This window comes from Oratosquilla oratoria, chromosome 9 (assembly GCF_046742065.1).
Source record: "Oratosquilla oratoria isolate Oo_2021 chromosome 9, ASM4674206v1, whole genome shotgun sequence".
Lineage (NCBI taxonomy): Eukaryota > Metazoa > Arthropoda > Malacostraca > Stomatopoda > Squillidae > Oratosquilla > Oratosquilla oratoria.
Genome location: NC_134785.1, coordinates 71430484 through 71457971, shown reverse-complemented (window position 1 = coordinate 71457971; position 27488 = coordinate 71430484). Strand labels below are relative to the sequence as shown.

The following is a 27488-nucleotide window of genomic DNA, read 5'->3' as shown; positions in this document are numbered from 1 at the left end:
TTTTAGTGAATTTAAAAGTGGACTGAATCCTGTGTGGGCTGAATTCCAAGCCCACATATTTCATATCCTGTTAATTATTTCCAAATAATTTAGTGGCTTGTGTGAATATGATAATTATCTAAAAAAATAACTACTGTACTCAAAAGTAGCCTAAATCACACTGTATTCATTCATTTATTTATTCATTTATAAATTATGCAATATGCTAAAATTTTCTGTTTCCATTTCAGGATCTGTATCAACAGCTTCAATCCCTTCATCATCGGCTCCACTTGAATTATCTGCAAATCTGACTCCACCATTAAAAAGGTCACTATCAGACTCCTCCACAGGCGCCACTTCTGCTAAATCATTTTCATCTAAAAGAAAGTCATCAACATCTCTGGACAGATTTATCATAAAAACTTCAGCCTCTCAAAAGGAAAATCTCGACAAAGAAGTTGCAAGAATTGTATTTGCTACAAATTCACCATTTCGTCTTGTTCAGCATCCTCAGTTTCTCAAGATGGTTCAGAACCTGAGGCCAGGTTATATTCCTCCATCCAGAAAAGATATTGCTGATAAGTACTTGGATCTTGTGTATGAAAAGGAATATAAAAAGTGTGCAGATTACCTGAATAATGAAACTGTATGTCTTTCAATTGATGGGTGGTCTCACATCCATAATGAGCCCATAATATGTGTCACTCTAACACCATCCACTGGTCAGATTGATTTAGTTGACACAATAGACACATCAGGGAAACCTCACACTGCTGAATATCTTCTACAACTTGTACAAAATTCGATCAAGAAGGCTGAACAAGATTTTGGTTGTCACATTGGAAGTGTTGTGACAGACAATGCAGCAAATGTGACCAAGATGAGAACACTCTTGGAGGAATCGAGTAAACCTGAGCATACCATCCTCACATACGGCTTATACCGTTCCTTGTATACTTGTGGCAAGTCTATATAACACTGCTCCTTATATTGATATGCTAAAAATGTTCTTTAGCAATCAGATCACATATCAGATAGCAACCCCACAATATTTAAAATCTATAAAAAAACAAACTAAATTAGATAAATTTGATTTAAATAAAAGAAAATATATTTTTTATGTTTTTTATAAAGATAAAAAAAAATCGCCAACCCTGGTGTCCACTAACCTCATACAATAATACCTGTTAAGTCCGGCTAAAATTGGCATTTCAAAGCATAACAGTGCCTTAAAAATAGTTTCTTATTTCACTATAAAAGTTTATATTAACTTATACTGCATTGAATAAGTCAATAGTTGATATATTTGTCCTATATACAATGATAGGTTTCTAGTTTTGATATATTTATCCAATATAAAATGTTAGGTTACAAAGAAAGCAATGGCCTCCGCTAGCGGACCCAGGGATCTGGGTGCGCACGTCCTGTGTAATAGTAGTCCTTGATATATATATATATATATATATATATATGCACATATATATATATATATATATATATATATATATATATATATATATTATGTATGTACATATATACATGTATATATGTATATATATATATGTGTGTGTATATATGTATATACATATTTACAGTATATATATATATATATGTATATATGTATATATATATGTATATATGTATATATATATATATATATATATATATATATATATGTATGTATATATTCGTATACTTAGGGCACAGGTTCTCTTTGACTCAAACTGAGTTAAACACCACAGCGTTATCACAATTATTAATTTTCTTTCTAATGTTTTCAATTCTCCTTACTAGAGTTCTGACTTTGGGAGGATGAGCATAAACGAGCTGTCCAAAGTTATCCATTTTAATTACATACAAGTTGACGTTTCGACTTTTTTTTAACATTAAAATTATGTAAAAGCGCACAGAACAACTAATTCTATTGTTAGGCATATTGAAGAACAAGATCATCTCCCTGACTGGAATAATGCGGTTGTTCTTAATAAAGGTTATATAACAAGGCTGAGAAAAACAATTGAAGCTGCATATATAAATATTAATGAAAACATAAATAATAGAGAAGGTTTCGTAAGTCTAGCAAAACCTACAAGTCATATAATAATTCTACAAAATAATAAAACTTTTGCATTAAGCTCTCCCAGGTGGCCCGAGAGATGGTCCGATTGTGATCAAATGTTTAGCTTTGATAAAGACACTGTGAGGTCGAAACGTCAGCGTTAAATTCTCTTACTATTTCCTCATTTATTTCTCCACCATCATTCAAAATATATATATATGTATACATATATATATATATATATATATATGTATATATACATATATATATATACATATATATATAAATATATATATATGTATATATATATATATATATATATATATATATATATATATATATATATACAGGGTGCGAGTGCTATTTGAGGACATATTGTTTTAAGTTCACTACACACTCAAATTTATAAAAAAAAAAATCAGATAACCCAGTCAGAGGAAGATGTTAACCCAAGAAATGAAAAGACATGCAGTCGTTGTTGCTTTAGCTGCAAAACATAGTGATTTAAAAATCAGTAATTTTTTACATGTTGCCAAATAATTTGTTCATAAGATTCGGTTGGAGCTAGAGGGATGTGATGGCACCGTTTCCCCTGTAGTAAAAAGAAAAAACATTCACAGCGCTATGATACCGTGAGAACACCGGAATTTATACGGAATGTTCGAATCATCATCGATGAGAACCCCGGATGATCAATGGGGTCCATCGCCAAAGAACTCCAGGTATCAGAGTGGACTATCAGAACCGTGGTACATCAGGATATTCGATGTAAGTCATATGTAATGAGGAAAGGCTAATTCATATCGGCGAAGACACAGGAAAACCATATCATGCGTTCAAAACTGTTGCTGAACAAAGTGAAAAATCCCCACGAACATGGCATGCTTTGGTTTTTCTCTGACGAAAAAAAAAACTTAGAAAACAAACAGACGGAATGACAGGTGGCTATGTACATCTTCTGAAGTACCCAGGGTGATGCACACCAACTATCCGGCTACTGTGATGGTTTTAGGAATTGTGAGCAGTGAAGGTCATGTCATGCCACCTTACATTTTCCCACAAGGTCTTAGGGTCAATGCTGCTGGATACATTAATGTTCTTAAAACGGTTGTGAAGCCCTGGATAAATAAAGTATGCAATGGAAGGCCATATGTCTTTCAACAAGACTCTGCACCTTCTCACAAAGCCATTGTATTCCAGGATTGGTTACCAGAGTTTTATGATCATGTGACCCCCAACATGTGGCCCCCTAACTCGCCAGATTTAAATCCTATGGACTATTACGTGTGGCGCGTCGTTGAAAGGGAGAGTAATCGACATCCTCATAGTACCATAGCTGCACTGAAAGCCGCTCTTGTCCAGGTTATGTCCAAAATGAATAGGGACCACTTAATTGCAGCTTGTGGACAGTTTCGAGCCCGAATAGAAGCCGTCATTGAAGCCAAAGGTGGTTTCAGAGAATAATTAGACAAAGAAGTATCATGAAGGATATTTGTGTCAATTTCAATTAAATATATACATTGTTTGCTAAGATATTGCTGTTTATTTAACATACTAAAAATGTCCTCAAATAGCACTCGCACCCTGTATGTATATATATATATATATATATATATATATATATATTTAAAAATATACACATGTGTAAAAATATATATATATATATATATATATGTATATATATATATATATAACCAGAAACTAATTGGCACGGAGGTGAGATTACTGCCAAAAACACCCTTCATAGCAACTATGAACAGCACAACCAAAACAAAACTGGGTGTTCCTGTTGTATCATCGTCTCCTAAAGGTCCAACCGCATTGCCTCGTGTGCTTACGGGCAGTGTGCCACCGAATGTGAGTAAGCACTGTCCAAGCATATCCAAGTCTTGGACATTAAACAGCATGAAGAAAATGAAGATCTATACTTACAATGAAAGAACGCTCTCAGAAGACCACAGGCTGGATAATTTAAGGGAAGAACTAGACATCAAGTGGGACATCGCAGGACTGAGTGAAGTCCGTAAGGGCAGAAGAAAAGCTGATACAATTACAAGATGGTCACCACCTGTTCTACTATAGAGGTAAGGACAAAGAAAGATATAGTGGAGTAGGATTCTTAATAAACCGAGAGGTTGCTTGTAACGTAGTCAAGTTCAGTAGTTTATCAGATATGTTAGCTTGGATTTATGATTAGGCTGTGTAAAAGGTACACTCTAAAATTAGTTCAGGTTTATGCACCAACTTCACAGAGTTCAGATGATGAAATTTAGTCCTATGATGATTTAAGTCAGGTAATGGATCAAGAAAAAAGTAAGTACATGTTGGTAATAGACGATTTTAACGCTAAAGGGGGGGAGGAGATGGGAGATGAGTCCAGCATTGGGAAGTTTGGAGTAGATAAAAGAAATGAGAGGTGAGATGTTATTCAATTTTGCAGAGAACTACAACATGAGGATAATGAACACTTTCTTCCAAAAGCGTGTAGGTCGTAAATGGACGTGGAGAAGTCCAAATGGAACAACAAAGAACGAAATAGACTTCATATTAGGAGATGAGAGCAAAAGCGTTAACAATGTTACGGTCATAAATAAAGTAAATATAGGTAGTGACCATAGAATGGTAGGTTGCACAGCTAAATTCAATTTTAGAGCCGAGAGAAATAAACTAATTTTGAGAAAGAAAATCAGCCTTGCAAAGGTTAAGGATAATAAGCAGAAATATCAGTTAGAAATTAAAAATATATTTGAAGCTCTAAGAACAAACGAGGACACCGTGGAAGATATTAATTTGAATTTAGTGAATATCATTAGGGAATCGGCAGAGAAAGTAGGAAGTACAAAAAACATTAGAGAAAACAAATACTCCAAAGCTACAAATGACCTAATTAAAAGAAGGACCATGCAGATTAAAAGCAGGAGAGACGAAGTAGAAAGAGTAGAATTAAACAAGCTTATCAATAAAAGGCAGATATTAGAGAAAAGAAAGAGAAACATGGATGAAATAGAATAAACTATTCGGAAACGTAAAGATATTAAAGGGACCGAGCGCAGACATGCTTTAGGAAGACCGCAAATGATGTTTGAAAGATAGAAATGAAGAAATCATTAAATGCAGGGACAGAATGGTAAAAAGAGCAGAAGAATTTTACCAAGAGCTTTACTCGTCGAAGACCGTAGTTGAGTCAGTAAATTCATGTGTAGACGTTAGTAGTGTACCAGAGATTACAAAAGAAGAAGTAGAATTTGCTCTAAAAACTATGAAACGAGGAAAAGCACCTGGGGAAGATGGTATATCGATAGATCTGTTGAAAGACGCAGGTAAATTAGTTCATATTAGATTAGCTCAGTTGTACACCCAGTGCTTACGTCAAGAAAGCGTTCCTAATGCGTGGTGCAATGCTATAGTGATTTTGCTTCATAAAAAAAGAGACCAACCGAAAGAACAGGCAGGCTTTAGGAGCGGATACTCGACTCTAGACCATTTGCAGGCGATAAACCAACTAATCGAGAAAACGACAGAATACAATATACCTCTGTGTTTAGCTTTTGTAGATTACGAGAAGGCCTTTGACTCGGTAGAACAAATAGCAATACTAAACTCGTTACGCAAGCAGGGTATAAACGAACAGATCGTAAGAGTTTTAGAAAAGATCGATGCGAAAGGTACCGTTATGATTCGACTACATAAAGATACAGAAAAAATCAAGATCGAGAAAGGAGTACGGCAAGGCGATACAATTTCACCCAAACTATTTACAGCTTGCTTGGAAGATATTTTCAGAAGATTGAGTTGGGAAAAGAAATGTTTAAAAAATAATGGCGAATATTTGAACCACCTAAGATTTGCGGATGACATTATTCTTATTTCAGAAAGAGCCGAAGACTTGCAAGATATGCTGAGTGATCTAAACAAGGAAAGTCTCAAAGTAAGTTTGAAAATTAATAAGAGTAAAACCAAAGTAATGTTTAGCACAAAAGTTCAAAGTAAAGAGATTATAATTGATGGTGAGAGTCTTGAAGAAGTTGAGGAGTATAATAATTTAGGGCAGATGGTGAAAATGACGAAAGACCAGGATAATGAAATAAAAAGACGCATTACAATTGGTTGGAAAGTGTTTGGTAAATATAATAAATACTGAGAGGCCCTCTACCTTTATGTTTGAAACGTAAAGTTTACAATCAATGCATTCTGCCAGCAATAATCTATAGGTGTGAGACTTGGAAACTAATGAAGGCGATGGAAGCAAAACTAAGGACTGCACAGAGGAGAATAGAGAGATCAAAGATGGTAATAACGCTGAGAGACCTAAAGAGAGCAAGTTGGGTGAGAGAGCAGACTAGAGTGATATTGTGGAGGTGATAAAAGAGAGGAAGTGGAATTGGGCAGGTAAGTTAGTGCGAACGACTGATGAACGATGGAGCAAGTGTGTAACTAAGTGGACGCCGCGAGATAGGATCCGTGGAAGAGAAAGACCAGACAGAAGGTGGAGAGACGAGATCGAGAAGTTTGCAGGAGTGATGTGGCAGATGATGGCGCGGTCGTATGAATCATGGGATGCTATGAAGGAGGCCTTTGTTCAGCAGTGGACTCAGGATGGCTGATTTGATGTGTGTGTATATATATATATATATATATATATATATATATATATATATATATATAGATGGCGCAGAACACATTCACTTTTGGTGAGTCCCTCTCGTGCTCAATTGTGGCATGGGGATTTTCTTCGCCCCAAATGCGAACATTATGCTTATTGACTTTGCCATTCGTATGAAACGTGGCTTCATCACTAAAAATTAGACGCTCATCGAACTCGTCTTCTTCAAGTTTCTCTAGCATATCATAGCAGAATTCTTTACGTTTTCGCTTGTCATCTTCCTTTAAAGCCTGAAGGAGCTGCAGCCTGTAGGGTTTCATTTGCAATCGTTTCCTCAGAACGCGCCAAACTGTTGTTTGAGGAATCTGGGTTTCCACACTTGCTCTTCTTACAGACTTCCGGGGACTTCGCAGGAATGTTTCACGAACTTTCTCGACCTTCTCTTCCGATGTTGATGGCCGTCCAGATCCTTTAGCCCTGCATAAGCAGCCTTCCTCTTTAAATTTTTGGTGCCAGGTCCAAATTTGTTTACTAGTTGGTGCATTTTTGGCAAATTTTGCAAAGAAGGCACGCTGCACGGTCTTGGGTGACTGTGTTTGAGCATATTCCAACACGCAAAATGACTTTTCTTTTGAAGTGAACGGCATTTCTCAACCTGAAAAGAGATAAATGTCAAACATTAAACATAAAATCTTGAACTGTTTCTATGCAAGCTGTGAAAATTTGAGGTTGTTTCAACGAAAATTGCCAAAATTATTGGCCTGCGAAATGACGTCAATTTTTTTGGAACACCCTGTATATATATATAATATATACTCTTGCTTTTACTCCTACTCCGCTGGTCTTCGGGCCACTTGGTGATCCACAACTGCTTTTGAAGTCTTGCCCTGTCTTTCTGTCCTGTGCCACCTCCTTCCATTCTCTTGGTTCTATTCTACATATCAGCACATCTTCAACACATCTCCAGTCTTTTCTAGGTCGTCTTCTATACACTCCACTATTGAGCACTTTCTTTGGCCATCTATCATCTTGCATCCTTGTAACATGTCCTGCCCATTTCAATCTTTTTAATCTTATTACATTTTTAACATGGGGTTTTGTTTGTTCTCGAATTTCCCAGTTATGTCTTATTCTCCATTCCTGCCTTTGGTTGTCATACACAGGTCCTAAAATTCTCTGTTGTGTTGAATTAGTTTGGGGATTCTTTATGTTGTTGGCTGGTAGGGGGGAAGAGAACTATCGCCAGTTATTAGCTCTCATTAAATGACTGGAGGAAAGATATTCGATGATATCACTCAGGCGAATGAGCTGATGCAGAGAACGTAGACCAAATCCGGAAACTGTATCATAATCATGATTATGCCAGCCCCTTGATGTTACAGTTCTAAATATAGTTATAGATATCGATGGAATTTGAAAATAAGTGGCAGGATAATTAGATTTAAAAAACTCCATCTGACAGGACGAATATTATAGGCTCCCATCACATCCCTTGAAACTTTGCAGAAGAAAAAATGATATAATTAAACGTCTCCGATTAGTGTTTACAAACATGGTGGCCTGCGATTGGGCAAAATACAAACTGGAGAAAACAACTAGAACATTATAGAATATAATAATTATTTGATTTCTAGGAAAGAGTGTTTATATCACCTTCAGTGAGATAGAGAAGTCTTCACAACTAATATGATTGAAGGTCACTTGTCATGCGATTCATAACCAAAACATTGCAAAATACGATTAAATGAAGCGGCGAAGCAGAAATTTCTTCTAACCTGAAGCTCGCCAACAAATTAATGTATAGATACCCAAAACGACAATCAACAAATATAAGTAAGCCCTACATGAGTCTGTATAGCTTAATAGTAGTCAAAATCACAAGAAAACTAAAGTAGTTTGCTTACTTGAAATATACATACAATGAATGATACATGTCCCGTTCACCAAACGTCAGATTCATTCAAATCTGCAAGTAAACTTTAATACATAGAAGACTTCCTGTAAGAGGCTTACGCCTGTGACTCCAGATCCACATTTACACTGTTGACTTTCCATTAGGAATATTATATGTAGTTCCTTTCAATACAAATGGCTCAAAACGAGGATCAAGTCTGGTAGAGATGGCAAGGATGTGAAAGGACAGGGGTTAGACTCCGTCATAATTGTGGATGTGGGTTTAGGTTTGATTTCATTATCATTCTTAGTTTTGATAGCTTGGGCAGTTCTATTTGAAGGTATTATGGGTTCCTGGGGAATTGATTAAAGTAAGAATGGGTAGGGAAACAAGGCTCTCTTCTACATTCACATATGTGAATATCATATGTGATGATCCTCTTTGACAATAAGAACATGAAAGGATTTGATTCTGAGAATTATATCTTGGATAAGGGGTTTATTAGATTTAGGTTTGTATTTATTTTTATGTTTAAAATCTCTCATATTTTTAGACTTAAACTCTCTAGGTATATCAGATGAGGCATTGTGGGTACCTAGAGAGGGACTAGGTTCATAATGGTTCTTAGGAATATAAGATGTCTTATGAACAAGAGCAATGAACTGCAATGTACAATGCTGAAAAACAAATTAGTGTATTACCGACATTTTCACCCCTTATTCTTGTAATATCCTCCACATGTTGAATCAAAAAACAATCTCGCACCTTCTCCAAAAATTTTGTTACAAAATCATTCATCCCTGTGTTGGTAGTCCAGTTCTTCCAATTTATTTGTAGTAAATTAAAGTCTCCCATCAAAATCTTGTATGTAGCCTTCATCTCGGTTACCTCTTGCAGTAAATCCAGCAGCAACTGATCATTTTCCTCCTGGCTGTTTGGACTCCGATATACAAGGGTTAAAGCAAGTTTCACCCCATGAAACATAATTTCCAGGCAACAATATTTACAGAAACATGATACCAGATCAATTTTCCTATACAGACGCTCCTCTACTTACGTTCATTCGTTTTACGTTTTTTCGATTTTACATTTGAACTGACTGTAAAAAAAAAATTGTAAAAAAAATTTTTTTGAGTGAATTTTTTAGTTTAGCGCGCTCTCCGTAGTTCAAACGATACTTACGCATGATGCTGCGTCCATTGTTTACATGGTACAAACGACAGACTGAACGTGCCTTGCCTCCTCCTCCTCCTCCCCCTCCTCCTCCACCATCTCAATTTATGTTGCTTGAATTTAATTTATTTGAAATTAATGTTATTATTTTACAATGTTATGTGTATAATTAATGATTTAGGGGTGTTTTATAAGATACGGTAATAGAATTTATGGATGTATAGTACAGTAACAACTTACGTTCATTTTCAGCTTACGTTCGGCCGTTCGGAATGTAACTAAAACGTAAGTTGAGGAGCGTCTGTACTTGATGCCCTTTTTCACGTATATGAAGAGACTACCTTCATTACCCATGACATTAATTTCTTCCATTTTGTATCCTTCAATGTTATATTCTTCAAGATCTCTTCGATATCTGATGTGCTTAGGTTTAACCTCAGAGTTGGCAATAATGTTAGGCTTGTCACTTAAGGTATCAAGTAATGACCTTAATTCTAATATCTTATCAAAAGTGTATACATTCACATTTGTAAATAGAACACTAAACTTTCTGTTTACATTATTTTCATTCCCAGCATATGACATACCTGGGCTGATTTCTACTCTGGCCTTGGTCTCTGATCTTTCACCTTGACGACTCTTCGGTTCCAGGGTGGGCCTCTGACCACATGCTTTCCCTCTCCCTGGTCCGTTAAGTTTTTTGCCTTCAACAATTCTTCATCCATTTCTCTCTCTCTCTCCTGGTTAAATCATAGGATACCCTAAAAATCTTCAGGTTGTCATCCTTGCCCAAATCCTTTATGTTTCTAAATACATTATTTCTCGCTTCTGAGTCAGTCAGTACAGTCAGTATCGGGCGATCTCGACCTGCTACTCTTTTTCGAAGCCTAATCACTTTAACCGTCTTATCCTCACGAACCTTACATGTATTCAGAATCTTTTTTGACAATATGTGTCATGATTAATTCTTTCCTGGAACATGTTTGAATTACTTTCTGGGACATTGTACACCACTATGTTGTTTTCTCTCATTTTTATATTATTTAGTTCTTGCAAAACTGTAGTCATATCCATTACCTCCTGTTTACTCTGAGATGCCGACAGAATATGTTATTATCCTATACATTCCACTAGTGTAGGTTTTGGATATGAGCAGTTGAGGAGGATGGTTCTCTGGTGTTTATTTAGTAGGACTGCCACAAAGCAAATACTTATTGTTGATCTCAAGATTAAAGATGTTAATTGACCCAAGGCCAAGCACAATTCAAAAATGCATATCAGTAATAACTAAGTGTTGGTCTTGTCATACTTGACTTCTCTCCCAAAAGTACTGCAAGTCCATCAAGGACTATGATAGAGTGTCTTCAAGAAGTTCTGTGTAGAGAGTTTGCCCTCTGAAGACATGACTGACGTAAGAATAACATGGGTATTTACTATTTGAATTGTTGCCTTGCTACTTTTCAAATGTCTGATTCTCACCCATCAGTGGAGCCTAACTACCAGTATGAATTTGCCATGTGGTGCCAGAGGCATGGTAGTAACTCCTGGGATGCACATGAACTCAGCGGATGCTGTGGCAATGAATAAGGCAGCCCCATGAAGTGTATAGAAGGCACCTATCAATTCGAAATTTACCTGATAGGTAATTGAGTGCCTAAGGACCTGAATCCATCCAATTTATATAGGGTTTTCTGTATTTCACTATTACAGTTTTTGTTTTACATTTTTTTTCTTGCTTTTTCACCAATGACTGTTTTACCAGCACCCATTTGATGCTTCTCTTTACCACATTCCCATTTCCGATACTCCTGCTGTTTTACTTTTTCTTTCTTCCTCAAAGGACTCTTGATATTATGCCTACACTATTAGATTTACATCAGATTTATTTTATTCTGATGTTTTTTTACAGAAGTGTGTTAACCAAAGGCAGTATGAATCGACCAAAAACATTAGCTCCAAGCAAAAGCACAGTTTATGTCTCAAATCTTCCATTTTCATTGACCAATAGTGATCTTCACAAGATATTTGCAAAATATGGAGACATTGTCAGGTAAGAATTTTTACTTTGTCAGAAATTTGGTGGGAGAAATACAATAATTTTATTTTGTTTTAAATTCTATAGTTCACATTTTTTCCTCTTTTTCTTTTTTCTTTTAGTTCTTATTGTCTTAGATTTTTTTCAATATAGTTGTTTGTATGCTGTTGGGTTGTGCCCTCTGAAATTGTTTGATTTATTAGGAAGACACTGTCTCTCTAGGGTATCATCTTCAATTGGGAGCATATGTTGAAGGGCACATTGTTTCACTTGCATGCTGGCATCATTACCAAGTACCTGTGATTTCTCCAAGTCCCCCATGCCATCACCCTTCCCATTCTAAAGAGCTCTTAGTAGGAATGGTTGACTTGATTCAGCCATGAGTTTTGTTGGCAACTTTGTCTCCTCCACTGAGGTTTGTCTTCTGGGGAGACTACCCCAACTACCCCATGAGTGGAATCAACATCAGGGAAGAGTGGCACATGTTAGAGCTGGAGATATTGTCACAAATTGTGCTTGACTGATTCTCACAGCGCAGCTGCTGGTCTGATACAAAGTTATTCCATTGAACTGGGACACTGGATTGACCTCCCTAAGTACAGGGCAGTTGTTTATTGCTTATGAAAGTACTTTCCTTTCAACTCAATGAATTATCATATCTTGACATTTCTTCCAGAGTAACAATCCTTCGTGACAACGTGACAAGAAATAGCAAAGGAGTTGCCTTCATTCTGTTCAAAACACGAGAAGAAGCAACGGCATGTGTTCGAGGCACCGAAAATCACCAAATGTTTGGCAGAACTTTGCGATCCAATATTGCAAAGGACAATGGGAGAGCTCCAGAGTTTATTAGAAGGAGAGAATATCCAGACAAATCCAGGTTTGTGATCATCTAATACTATGAAATTCGATGTTTAATACTGCTGAATTTAATTTTTCAATTCAGTTTTTGTACACCATACTGTTTATTTAATTTCATTCTTGTTATTGGTTTTATCTACCATTTATTAGAGTATTGGCTTTGTAGTTCTATAGAGTAGATACATCAGGAGCTTGTAGTGGCATTCCTATGGAATAGAGATGTGCAGCATTCATTTGTTATTTGGTTTGACATTTATAGTTTTGACACTTATAGTTCATGTTTTCAATGGCAAATCTCCATTCTTAGAGGAATTTTGAGCCACTGCAACTTTCACTATTTCTCATTATAGATGTTCTGAAATCCAACCTGTACTATTTCTAAGACACCACTTCTTCTCTCATGTTCCTGCTGCCACTGTGTTTCCATGTGTATTGTAAAAGGCAAATAAATAGGATGAAGTTTGGGAACTGAGTTCATCTTTATATATTTTTCTCTTGCAAAGAACCAGGGCAAGCTTTAATTTGGCCATCCCGTTTACAAAGGAGAAAAGGACATATGTACATACATACCACTTATTTGTTTATTTCAGCTGATGATACAGAAAGTCACACACAAACACAGCACTAACAACAGTCCAGAGTTTCATTCATGAGAAATCTGTGGGAAGGCCTTGGGACTATGGCCACCTACTGTGGGTTTCTAGTCAATGAAATTGAAAGCAACAATTATGATTATTGTCATCAACATACACCTGTTGAACAAGCATGTTGACATCACAGCCTTAATGCAGCCCTACATTCACCTCAGTTTCATGGTCTTTATTCCCAGCCCTCATACATGCCCTACTGTGTTAAGACTTTTGACTGCTCTCAGCAGACTTTTCCCATTTCCATATATTTGTAACACAAACATTTTCTGTCAACTCTGTTATACGCCACCTCCAAGCCCATGAAACTTCTATTTGTTTACAGATGTTATGAATGTGGTGAGGAAGGACATCTGAGTTTTAAGTGTCCTAAAAACCTTCTTGGTGATAGAGATGTAATCAAGAAAAGGAAAAAGAAAAAAATTGATGTGCAGAAGAAGGAACATGTCTCAGAAGAGTGTGAAGAAGAAGAGGAGGAGGAGGAAGATTACTTTGACGAATCTCTTAGTGCAGCCATAAAATACGAAGTACGTATCTTCATTTTCCTTTTCTATTTTAATGTAGCAAAGAGAGGAGGTACAAGTAGTATTGAAAGAAATGAAAGCTGGAAAGGCACCTGGGTTGGATGGTGTTGGAACTGTACCTGTGCATGATGATACCACCTTTAATTAACCTTCCCTCAGGCTCAGCCAGATCCCAACCCAAAGACAAATATACTCATCACAAAACATTTTATGATGGTGAGATAATGTTCTACTATTTATCTCCTTGCTATTGGTACTTGCTGGTGATGTAGATCAAAGCCTTTAGAACCATCAACAACCTTGCACACATTTGCCACATGCACACACCACATATGCAAGTATACCTTAGGAGGTTCACTTCTCTACACCATTTTTAGGAGCTAGTTTCATCTGAGGTGCACCAACATCAGCTCTACATACCACTACACACACACAAGCTGTGGGGGGTTCTTGGCTAAAGGAAGAGGGAAAGAGGGTTAGTGACTTCTTGTCCTTTATTTGGTGGGTCAGAACTGTTTTTATATGTGGTCCAAAGTTGTGTATATACCGCATGAGCAAGCCTCCATGGTACTGTATATATACCGCATAAGCAAGCCCCCATGGTACTGTATATATATACCACATGGGTAAGCCCCATAGTACATAATTATCCCTAACTGCATTGGTTTGAGTCACTCTGCCTAGGCAAGTATATGCTTTTTTTATGATGTGCACCACATGGTTTGTACAAGGCCAAACACAGTGAAGTACACATTGCACATGATCTAAACCATGCACCATCTACATACTTATACCTACACAACTATCAATATATCTAATGCCATCATAGCCTCTCCTCCCATTTTCACCATCACAATTACAATGAATACATGCACCCCAACAAAACAACCCAACCTCACAAGCACATGCATCCGCTCTTACATTCTACTCTACCACTATAACAGAACAGTGGATTGATTGATCATCTGCTTGATTCAGCCACCAAATCCCCCTCTCACCTAGACTCTGGTGAACCCACAGAAAAAATCCCTACCAAGGGAAGGAAGAATCTCAGTAGCATGATTGCATTCAGGTCACCATAAAACACTAATATAGTATCAGCACAGAATAAGTCTGACTCTAAACACATCATCAAACACTTACCCCCCCCACCCCACCCCCCATATTTTTTATAATGGGGGTAGGTTATATCATCCACCCATCCCACATCCATCCAAAACCCTGTTCACTGTTCTTCCCGTCTAACAACTCGTAGATGAAGGGTCATCCCTGTTCCTCTGTCATTCTGCTCAAGTTAAGAGGCAGAGTACTAAGACCACTTTTCCATAGCAGGGCCCAGTTGCTGGAAAAAATGGGAGATACACCAGTTGTTTGCAGATGACACTGCGCTTGTAGCAGGATCAGAGGAGGGATTAAAGAAGTTAGTGACACTTTGGGAAGGTGTGTGAAAGGAAAGTTGAAGATAAATGTGGGTAAAACTAAGGTGATGAGATGTACAAGGGAAAAGAATGGCAGCAAATTGGAAGTGAGTATTAACCCTAGAACCACATCGCAGAGAGATTTTCTCTTGCGCGCATGTGGGTGACACGTTTAGTGATTTTACCTTACTTTGCATTAAATTATGTACAGAGTTAACATAAAGTACTAATTAAGTTTACATATCATCAAGTTTTTTCTCTCTCTCTCTCTCTCTCTCTCTCTCTCTCTCTCTCTCTCTCTCTCTCTCTCTCTCTCTCCAAAAAAGGGTAAAATTCTCCCGGCGATGTGGTTCATTTTCGTCAAAAACAGCAATGTGGTTCTAGGGTTAAGGGAGAGAGGCTGAAGGAAGTGGATAGCTTTAGATATTTGGGGCACATGTGACGAGAAAGGGAGGAGTGGAGGCGGAGGTAGAATGTAGATTGGGAGAAGCAAGTAAATGCCTTTAGGGATTAAAAAGTGTAATGAGAAATAGACACTTGAGAATGAATGCTAAGAGGAGATTGTATGAAGGAGTGATTGTGCCAGCAGCACTGTATAGGGCAGAAACATAGAACATAAGGGAGGAAGAGTTTAAATGTGTTTGAGATTAAGTGCCTGAGAACTATGGTAGGGGTTACTAGGCTGGATGGAGTGGGAAATGAGGAGAGCAGGGATGGAAAAATAGTTTGTAGATAGGGTTGATGAAAAAGTATTTGGGTGATTTGGACACATGGAAAGAATGAGTCAAGAAAGGTTAGAAAAGGAAGTGTGGAAGGCATAGGTGGATGGAGTAAACATGAGGGGGTGACCAAAGATGAGATGGATGGAAAGGGTAAAAGAGGCATTGAGCAAGAGGGTAATGTCTGTTGAGGAAGGAAGGGAGAAGACCGAAGATAGGGGTGAATGAAAAATGATTGTGTATAGATAATAATATGATGAATGAAAGGGAGTGGGTGGGGGATGGGAGGTTAGGGAGTGTTTATGTGTGAGTTATATTTTGATGCAGCCCAAAAGGACTACTCCCTGTCTTCTCTTTTTCTGCACAAGGGGATGGAGGGGGGTCACAGATTTAATAAAGCAGCCTTGTTGTGGATGTGCTGTGTCTTGCTGCATTGCTTCTGATCCAGGGCAGAGATGACCTGTCGTCCAGGAGGAGCCAAAAAAGGAGAGAGATAGGTGTGGTGAATGGGAGTGGAATATGTGGAGATGAAATGGGTGGGAGTGAATTTATGCCTTTTGACTTTGGCTATCTCCCTTTTTAGGGGGAAAAAGCCTTTGGTATATATATATATATATGTACTTCATTGTATGGCAACCCCGCATTAAGGTAGCAGAGAAGAAAATCCCCTTTGGACCATGTCATTTCCTCATCCTATTACAACTGCTATCCTTTGCACTTTCTCTTTCTTGCTCGCTAGACATTCCTTTTTCATCCAGGCCCTCCCTCGCACCATCTATCCATCATGCCATTTAGTGCCATGCAATTATTTTTATTTCATTTATTTTGTTTTTCCCCATAAAGGTTCTTGTAAATGTTAGTTTGGTAGATTTGAGGGTCAGCCTGTATTACTCTTAACTTTTTTGCATTTACATGTTAAACCCTTCCTTATCTTCCATATCCTGTCTTCCATCTCTGTTCGCTGAATATAATAATCTATTTGTTTTCCTTCTTGTTGCAAATGGTTTAATCTTTGCAGAATTTGTCCTAGTTGATGTTAGATGATTTTACTCTGTTTAGGATAAGGCAAACTGAATTATCCTCTTCAATGCAGTGACACTAAATGGACTTGTTCTGTGTGACATTAAATGATTTTATTCAGCTTAGGGCAGGACCTCATGCTGAAGGAGTGAAGAAAAGTATTTGTGCAGTTAAATCAATTTTCGTTGCCCGTTTCTCTTGATTCCTATTTTGTAGCAAAGTGGATATTTCATTTACAATGTTTTTTGTCATGGAATCAGTTCCATGTTTCATTTTGAATGAATGTGGTGTGATTAACATATTCCATTCACTTGTGCCCGTTAGCAAAGTTTGCACGATACATATGGGAACACGAGTGCTGAGGAATCCACTAGTAACAAGAAGAAACGCATCAAGCGATCTGCATACTTCAGTGATGAAGAGGAGGAGGAAGATTAATTTTTCATAATAAAATTTTATCGAACCTCATATGTTTAGTTTTCCTTAGTTCTGGATGCATCTCAGATCATTTAAAGGAATCATGGAAGTACTTTAGCATTTAGGGAAAATTTATGACTGAAATGTAAAAGCATATAGTACATTGCTTTTACAACAGTGATGCAGGAAGAATTAGAATGAACAAATGTAAGATGATCACTGACAATGTGAGACACACTCAATTTATTGAAAGTATTGAGATTATAAACATGTTTAAGTTCATGACTTTGTATGAGGTTAATGAAGGTGTTCTTGAGTTTGATACACCTTTGCAATGGTGGATGGTCTTCATGGTCTGATGTGTACTGTGTCCCTCAATTAGGTTGGTTGTCTGAAGATGGTAAGCTGAAATGATGTAATGATGACCATTGTAGTTGAATTCTTTTATATTGGGTGCCATTTTATATTCTCTTCTCATTGTGACTGGGTTAGTTCATTCATCTCTGTGACACCCCTGCAGAAGCAAATAACAAAGAGCTGTGCCAAGCAGCTGCAGCCATGCTGGTTATGGTAGTGAAGGGGTTAACAGTGATCAAATCACCTGACCATGAGGGTTACCAAGCAGGCACCACCGTTAGGTTGCTGTAGCCAAGTGTGGTGGGAACAATATCAGGCAAACTTATGGCATCATATGTCTAGTGTAATTTGTCAGACATCACTTGGACCAACCTCACGAGGCCTTACTTCAACACCCTGATGATAGGGGCTCATAATTTTCATAGTTGCACAATTCCTCAACAGTTTACTCTCGTAACCAGGGGGGTGCTGTGTCCATTATAGCCTCAGACATTTGACATAGCCTCAGACATTTGCTAGGCTGGGGATCATTCTGGTTGCTGCCCCTTGTATTCTCTACTTTTCTTATATTTTTCTTTTAATGTGAATACACCACTGCTGCATATTTCAGTGTGGGGTGGCTGAGATTTTCATTAATTTTTTTTTCATTGTATCTTCATCTACCTATGTAGTGAAGTGTCACTCTTATGTTCAGTAGCAATTTACATGTTTCTCCCACCATTCTGTTTATATGATTTTCCAGTGACAGATCATTTCTGATTAAAATTCCTAATACCTGTTTCTCCTTCGCTTTTGTGGTTATTTTATCTCCCTTTTTATTATAACTCTGATGGTCTCATTTTTTTCTTTGTTTTGACCTATGTCTAATGCTTTACATTTCTTTATATTGAATTTCATCTTTCACTTCTGGCTCCATTCATAAACATTATCTAACTTTTCCTTAGTAATTGCATGAGTGATTTCATGAGGAGGGATGGGCAGGGGGGGGGGGGGTGGGGTAGAATGTGTGAGTAAATTTTGACGCAGCCCGAAGGGATTTTCTCCCCGTCCTCTCCTTATATGCAAGGGGGGACGGAGAGGGGGGGACGCCGATTAAATGAAGCGGCCTTGCTGTGGATGTGCTGTGTCTTGCGACACTGCTTCTGACCCAGGGCGGTGGGCAGGGTGCAGGGATGACCCGTCATCCAGGAGGTGCTCAGATGAGAGGGAGGGTGGGAGGGGTGTGGAGTGTATGTAGGGATGAAATGGGTGGGAGTGTTTTTATGCCTTTCCCTTTTTGGCTACCTCCCTTGTAAGGGGGAAAAAGCCTTGGTATATGTATGTATGTACTTCTGGCTCCATTCATAAACATTATCTAACTTTTCCTTAGTAACTTACAACCCTCATCACATTTCACTCCTTTCATGATCTTGAATCATCAGCTAAGTTTACATAATTGTGATTATATCACTCATCATATCATTGATAAATAGGAAAAATTATATTGATACCAATACCAAGCCCTGTGATACCCTACTATTCATCTCTTTCCAATTCGCAATTTCATCTCTTGCTACTGTTTGCAAGCAAAACTTCTTAGTTTAGACTGCGATGTGCCACAAAGCATTCAGCTATCTGGGATCAAGAGTTTGTATAGTGAAGATCACCTGCATTATTTAACCTCTTCACAAGTGATCTCTCCAGTCTAAATCCAGAGCATAACACCAAACCATTCACCAATGCATGTGACCTCATGAAAATAACCCAGCACAGCAACTACAAAAGAGCTGCTAAGAGCACCCAAACATACTTAGACAAGCTAGAGCAAAGGTTGAGACGAAACAGAATAGAGACCTTCCTTAAGAAATCATCAGTAGCATTGCTCACCCCCAACAGTAAAATTAAACAAATAACCCCTCACATAGGACAAGAGCCCTAAAATCCAGGTCCTCACTTTTGATATACAAATGTCCTTCAGCCCACACATCAAGGACTTAACTGTGAAAATTAACAAGAAAATAAACATACTGAGAACAGAGGTTAGCACATGTTTTGGTCACCATAAAGAAAATAATTAGTCTTCAAATAGTTCACAAAAACAGTACATAGCTCCCAGTTACCAAGTAGTGGGGGGAGGGGGGTTTATGCCATGGAGACGACTGAAATCGACTTGCAGCAGCCATAGTGAAAGGAAAAATGCCATACGATACGGAAGCGATCATGAAGATGAATTATCTGTCAATAGCCCAAAGTACAGAAGAAATTAAATGTGAAGTTGTAGATCTGTTGTAGATGGTCAGCGTCATAGAAACATGTTGAAAGTTTCACTAAAGGTGGGAATGTTATAAATCCTTCTCACAATCATTGTACAAAAAGAAAATTATGGGTGAGAAAAATCTCACAAGTCAGTCATGTGTTGAAAGTTTAAAATGTCGATATTAATTTGAGTTGCTTCATAGGTGACAGACCTTGATTTTTTTACACATTACACAATGATATGCATATTATAGATGCCAAAATTATGCATGAATTTGATTATACAAGCCAGACTCGTTCATCTATTTGCTATATGTTGTATCAATTAGCTATGACAATTGAAAATAGCATATTTAAGGAGAATCTATACATGTTTAGATATTGTCAATTATGATACATGTTTAAAGTTATCTGTCTATTTATATAAGAGGAGCATTTTCCCTCACTATCCCCTCTGCCCCTCCTATCTCAGCTCCTCATGGATGACAGGTCATCCCTGCATCAGCCAATTGCCCTGGGTCAAACACAGTGCAGTAAGACAGTACATCCACAGCAAGGCCACTTCACTTAATCGGTGACCACCCCCCCTCTCTGTCCCCTCATGCAGAAAAAGAGATGGGGAGAAATTCTTTTGGACTACGTCAAAATATCATTCACACATAAGCACCCCCTATTCCCCATCCCCCATTCCTCCCGTCCTTGTGTACAGTATCATCCATACACAGTCATTCTCCACTCATCCCTATCTTCTACCTTCTCCTGTCATTGCTCAACAGACATTCTTCTCTTGCCCAACATCCCCTTCACCCCATCCATCCGTCTCGTCCTCGGTCGTTCCCTCAAGTTCACTCCCTCCACCTCTGCCTTCCACAACTTTTACTCATCACTCATTCTTTTCATGTGTCCAAACCATCCCAATAATCTTTTATCAACCCTATCTGCCATCTCCTTTTCCACTCCTGCTCTCCTCCTTACCTTGTTTCTCAAGCTATCCAAACTAGTAACCACTACTGTACTTCTCAGATATTTCATCTCAGACACATTTAAACTTTTTCTCTCTGCCTCTCTTAAATTCCAAGTCTCTGCTCCATACAATACCATCAGCACAATTACCCCTTCATACACTCTCCTCTTTGCATCCATTCCCAGATGCCTATTTCTAATAACACTTTTTAATCCCCCAAGGCATTTATTTGCTTCTCTCAATATACATTCTACCTCCACTACTCTCTTTCCTGCCACATGTGACCCCAAATACCTAAAGCTATCCACTTCCTCCAATCTCTCTCCTTTTAAAATTCCAACTCACTGCCACCCTCTACCCTTGTGCATCTCATTACTTTACTTTTACTCACGTTTACCTTCAACTTTCTCCTATCGCATACCCTGTCACTAACCCCCTTAATTCCTCTGATCCTGCCACAAGTGCAATATCATCAACAAACAACAACTGGCTCACCTCCCACTTTTCTCCACCCTATTTAACCATCTCCAGTCCCCTGCCCATTACCATCACCTTTACCTCATGCACCACCCCATCCAGTGAATTGCCATGGCAACAAAACACATCCCTGATGCAGTCTCACCTTTACCTCAAACCACTCGCTCTCTCCATTTCTAATTCTAACACAGGCTCTACTACTCTCATAAAAACTATTGACTGCCCTCAGTGGCTTTCCATCTGTCCCTTATATCTGCAATATCCCCCACATTGCCTTCCTTTCTACCCTATCTTAAGACTTTTCCAAATTCATAAAAACCCAAAAAAATATTCTTAGCTTTTCCTAAAGCTTTCTCACATATCTGCCTTACCACAAAAATCTGATCCACACAACCCCTACCTTTCCTAAATGTACACTGTTCCTCACCAATTGCTCCCTCTGTACCTCTCCTAATCCTCTCAATTGAACCCCTCCCATAAACCTTCCCAACTACACTCAACAAATTGATCCCTCTGAAACTACTACACTAATAATTATCCCCCTTTCCCTTGTAAAGTGGAATTATACAGGGACTGTCCTCAGGCACTCTACCCTCCCTTAGACACACATTAAACAACCTCATTAGCCATTCCACTATTACTGTACCTCCTTTCTCCAGACGCTGCATGACACCCATCAAAACCAGGTGCCTTACCTGTGTTCATCATTTTCAGAGCTACTTGCACCTCATCTTTCCTTATTTCTCCTCCATTTTCCTCCCCCATCACCATCATTTTCTTAGTACCTCCCACTGCTACCAATACTCCCTTCCTATCTTCCTCCACAATCAACAGCTCTCAAAAATACTCCATCCGTCTTTCCCTTACTGCCTCCTCTTCAATTAAGACCTGTCCATCTGCACCTTTTACCTTTTCTTCTTTACTTGACTCCCCTCTCCTTCCTCTTTTGATTTCTTTCCAAAACATCTTTCTATTGCTTTCAAAGTTTTTTGTCATACTCCTCCCCACTTTGCATCTGGTCTCCTTTTTGCCTCCTTTACCTTTTCCTCAGCTTCTCTTCTTTTTTCTTTATACCTCTCATATTTTTCTCTCATCCTACTTTGCAACCACTACCTGAAAGCTCGTTTCTCTTTTACTACCTTCTTTACTTCATCATCCCACCACTCACTACCCTTCCTTCTATTCCCTCCCATCCTCCTTGTTCCACATACCTTCTTTGCACACCTTGTCACTTCCTCCTTGAAACACCCACATTCCTCATCCCCTTCTACCTCTACTCTATCCTTCTCTGCCTCCCACACTTCTCTCAGCTTCTCCTTGTACTCCTGTTCCTTTTCCTTCTCATTTAAACAGTTTGCTCTAAGCACCTCCCTACCTTCCGCCCTTTTCCTCTTTCTCCACCTATCCTCCACTCTCAACTTACCTTCCACCAAAAAAAATATCTGATATTCCCCCACTCTCTCCTCTAAGAACATGGGCATCCAAAACTCTTCCTACTCTTCTCCTTGATACCACTACATAGTCCATTAAAATCTTATTAACCACCCTTCCATCCACCACCCTCTCCCACAGGTACTTATGCTTGACTTTCTTAACACTGTGTTAGCTATCAACTCTATAAACACATCACCATTAACTCTCCATTGTGATTTTTACCAGGCACTTCACACTTCCCAACAACATCTATTGGTTAATCCCCTACTCTAGCATTGAGATCTCCCAATACCACAAGATTGACGTTCCTTCCAAAAATCTAAGCATTCATTTAAATCTGTCCAAAAAGACTCCATTTCCTCTACACTCTTCTCATTACCATGTCCATATGCGCTTACAAAGGCCCGCATCTCCCTTCTCAGTTTCACCTTCATCCACATTAACATTGAAGAAACCCCCTTCCACTCCACTACACGCTTACCTACTTCTTCACTTACTAGTAGAGTCTCCCCTTCCCTTCCTCTTCCATCCCTCGCTCCCTACAGCTTCCCTATTACACTCCCAAACTCAAAATCATCCCTTGCTTTCAATTTGGTCTCAATGCCAACATGTCTGAAGAAAGGAGGTACAGTTATGGTGGACTGGCTGGTGAGGTTATTTGATGTTTGTTTAAGAGAGGGTAGAGTGCCGGAGGACTGGAGGAGTCCCTGTATAGTTCCGCTTTACAAGGGAAAGGGGGACAAGTGTGAGTGTAGTAGTTTCAGAGGGATCAGCTTGTTGAGTGTAGTTGGGAAGGCTCATGGGTGGGTCTTGAGTGAGAGGAAAAGAGGGAGTAATTGTTAAGGAACAGTGTGGGTTTAGGACAGGTAGGGGTTGTGTAGATCAGATTTTTGTGGTAAGACATATGTGAGAAAGCTATAGGAAAAGGTAATGATGTTTTTTGAGCTTTTATGGATCTGTTAAAGGCTTACGACAGGAAGGCACTGTGGGAGGTTATACAGATATATGGGATAGGAGGAAAGCTGTTAAGAGTAGTCAAGAGTTTTTACGAGAGTAGTAGGGTTTGTGCTAGGATTAGAAATGGCGAGAGTGAATGGTTTGAGGTAAAGGTGGGACTTCGTCAGGGATGTGCTATGTCGCCCTGGCTGTTCAATCTTTACATGGATGGGGTGGTGCGAGAGGTGAATGCAAGGGTAGTGGGTCAGGGGTTGGAGATGATTAAAGAAAATGGAGAAAAGTGGGAGGTGAGCCAGTTGTTGTTTGCTGACGACACTGCGCTTGTAGCAGGATCAGAGGAAGGATTGAGGAAGTTAGTGACAGAGTTGGAGAAGGTGTGTGAAAGAAGGAAGCTGAAGATAAATGTGGGTAAAAGTAAGGTGATGAGATGTACAAGGGGAGAGAGTGGCAGCAGGCTGAAAGTGAGCATTAAGGGTGAAAGACTGGAGGAAGTGGATACTTTTAGATACTTGGGTGCGAATGTGGTAGGAAAGGGAGGAGTGGGGGTGGAGGTAGAATGTAGATTGAGAGAAGCAAGTAAATGCCTTGGTTGATTAAAACGTGTAATGAGAAATAGACATCTGGGAATGGATGCTAAGAGGAGGTGTTATGAAGGAGTAATTGTGCCAACAACACTGTACGGGGCAGAAACATGGAACATGAGAGAGAAGGGGTTTGAATGTGTTTGAGATGAAATGTCTGAGAAGTATGATAGGGGTCACTAGGCTAGATAGAGTAAGAAATGAGGAGGTGAGGAGGAGAACAGGGGTGGAAAGGGAGTTGAGAGATAGAGTTCATGAAAGAGTATTAGGATGGTTTGGACACATGGAAAGAATGAGTGAAGAAAGATTAGTAAAAGAAGTGTGGAAGGAAGGAATATGAGGGGGCGTCCTAGGATGAGATGGATGGATGGGGTGAAAGGGGCATTACAAAAGAGAGGAATGTCTGTTGAAGGACGGGAGAGGACAGAAGATAGAGGTGAATGGAGAGGGGTTGTGTATAGATGATGCTGTGATGCATGAGGGGGAGTGAGTGGGGGATGGGGGGTGAGGAAGTATGTATGAGAAAAAAATTGACGCAGCCCGAAGGGATTTCTCCCCGTTTTCTCCTTTTCTGCATGGGGGGTCGCCGAATTTATGAAGCGGCCTTGCTGTGGATGTGCTGTGTCTTGCGACACTGCTTCTGACCCAGGGCAGTGGACAAGATGCAGGGATGACCCGTCATCCAAGAGGTGCCAAGATGGGAGGGAGGGTGGAGGGGAGTGGAATATATAGTAAATGGAATGGGTGGGAGTGGTTTCTAAGCCTTTTTCTTTTTGGCTACCCCCCGTGTAAGGGGAAAAAGCGTTTGGTATATGTATGTATGCCAACATATCAATATTCCTTCTTACAAACATTCTGCCTTTCTCTTCCCATTTACTCGCATCTGTACCAAATCCATGCACATTAAAAGACCCAAACATTACGGTTCTGGTCGAAAAACTATTCCCAGATCCTCTTATCCCTTGTTTCTCACAGGGATGTCCCCTTTGGGGCTACAGATAGTAGGATAACTAGTCCCACACCTCATCCCGTTTTAGCCGCCTTTACGTTCCGAGTGGGAACACTCGTTGGCAGTATTCTTTCCCCCCTACCACAGAGGAAGGCGAAAATGTAATGTATATTTAAATGGTACAGAATAGTATTAAAAGGGGGTGTGACACCATAACTGAGGGACAATTGCAGTACAATAAAGTAACATAATTTCTATATGATTAGAGATTTCCTCTATCGTAAATAAAATTATGTGAAGCTGTGGTCCGTAGGGGCGCCCCATATAGTCCCTTAAGTATCGACTGCACATTTGATATCGCACAGTGACACGCAACCAATACTCCAAAGTTACCCCCCAAAGAAAACGCACAATAGAAAATCGTTTTCTATGATGAACCGGTGTGGCACTGGTCTGCTACATGGAGACGACTATCGATTAGGCGTGGTGCCAGCACGTAAGCTCCCAAAAATAGAGGGTTGGAACTACTACTTTTCGAATCACTATATGCCAATGTCACAAAGAAACGAACAAAATAAATTTTTGAGTAATATATGAGAATCAATTACGAGAAACCTCGCCATTTTCTTTATTGAGAAGACGCGCAAATATGAGGCAACTTTGCCAGTTCCGTTGGCATGTAAAATTAAAAGATTTCTGGCCTCAAAGTCAGCTGGTACTGGTAAACAAAGTGTGCAGTCCCCAAGTGTCAAACATAAACATGAAGTTCATATTCGATCCGCAATGAGGAATAAGTGATACCAGCTGCTTACAAGGTGAGCTTGCGACACAGCATCTGCTAAAGAAACCAAGTCAGCGAAAAGGAGAAAGGAAGACACGAAAACATTGGCATTATGAAATGACAGCATGTACACGTGTCCTTACAGTCTTGCATTTTCTGTATGATACCAACATATTCGCAAAGACTGTAAATAGGACTAAGTTAAGATAGCGAAAAAAATTATGTAGAAGGAATAGATACAATTTTGGCTTAGATTATTTTCATGTGGCCGTTTGGGTATAGTCATCAGCGAATTGTTTTCTTCATCGACATGGCACGTAGTCGATAGCCCTGTAGCATTTTGACTCACATTCTGTCCATATTCAATCTGTTTTATTCATCACCTTTGGAAACGAAAGGACTTAAATAAGGAAATACATCTTTGATTATTTTGTGAACACAAACCACAAATTTGAAAATATCTTATAACGAGACGTATGCTACACAGCCTTATGACAGCTGGTCAACTGTTGCTTTACTTTTCTTGTTGTAAATATTTGTTCTAGATGTCGCCAGGCGATTTTATTCAACCATGGGTGTAGTTACTCAGTTGATCTATTTATTGCAGACCATGGTTGATTTGTGCCTGTGTATGTGTATTTACCTAGTTGTATTATACGGGAAGGGGATCTATGCTCATAGTAACCCGTCTTTGTATCTCTCAGCATCTAGTTTGTTCTTAAATTCTTGTATTGTTTTTGCACACACGTATGTTTCGTCCAATTTGTTCCATATGTCCACCACTATGTGTGGAAAACTATTTTATCCAGATCTCTTCTATAACTATCCTTTTTTAATTTCTTTTCAATTCCTCTTGTTTTTCTTTTATGCCACTTTAATAAATCTTCTCTGTAAATGGCCAATAGTTTGCCTCTTTCTCGTCTTTGTTCCAGGGTTAGTAGTTCCAGTTTGGCCAATCTTTGTTCGTATGTCAATTTTGAAAGTGTTGGGGCCATCTTTGTCGTTGCTCTTTGGATTCTTTCTAATTTCTTTATATTATTTTTTGTGCTGGGTGTCCATAGTGTTGCAGTGTACTCCAATCTTGGTCTTATCAATGTGACTAATATATATATATATGTATATATATATATATATATATATATATATATATATATATACAGTATATATATATAAATGTGTGTGTGTGTGTGTGATTGATTCACCATGGTCTTGGATCACGTGTTGGATTCGTGATCGACAGCTATTACCCTCCCGGAAGAGAGCTCATAGCTCATATATGACTGATCTATGGATAATGCTGTGACCTTGCACGCACATCCAACTCCCCGCCCACGAGAGTTGGAGTAACGATTCGCAGCGCAGCGATACTGAAATTATTTCAGCCCTGGGTGGGATTCGAAC

At 38.9% G+C, this 27488-nt stretch overlaps 2 protein-coding genes across 4 annotated transcripts in view; both read left to right on the top strand.

Annotated features, from left to right (window-relative positions):
* LOC143028568 (zinc finger CCHC-type and RNA-binding motif-containing protein 1-like) overlaps positions 1–17400 on the top strand; it is a 478714-nt gene extending 461314 nt beyond the window's left edge. The window contains exons 1-5 of one of the 3 annotated variants that reach the window (XM_076190869.1): positions 8326–8477; positions 11621–11761; positions 12423–12626; positions 13580–13781; positions 17260–17400. In XM_076190869.1, coding sequence (XP_076046984.1) covers positions 11643–11761; positions 12423–12626; positions 13580–13781; positions 17260–17373 — 639 coding nt within the window. In that variant the 5' untranslated portion in view covers positions 8326–8477; positions 11621–11642 and the 3' untranslated portion in view covers positions 17374–17400. Of the gene's footprint in view, positions 1–8325; positions 8478–9963; positions 9997–11620; positions 11762–12422; positions 12627–13579; positions 13782–17259 lie in introns of those variants that run through there. The other 2 variants (XM_076190870.1, XM_076190871.1) reach the window with 2 other exon arrangements.
* An 8600-nt stretch (positions 17401–26000) lies between these two features.
* The window catches only part of LOC143028562 (UDP-glucose 4-epimerase-like), a 30099-nt gene continuing 28611 nt past the window's right edge, over positions 26001–27488 (top strand). Inside the window, exon 1 of the mRNA XM_076190857.1 lies at positions 26001–26121. The gene's annotated coding sequence lies outside the window, so the exon portion shown is untranslated. The remainder of the gene's footprint in view (positions 26122–27488) is intronic.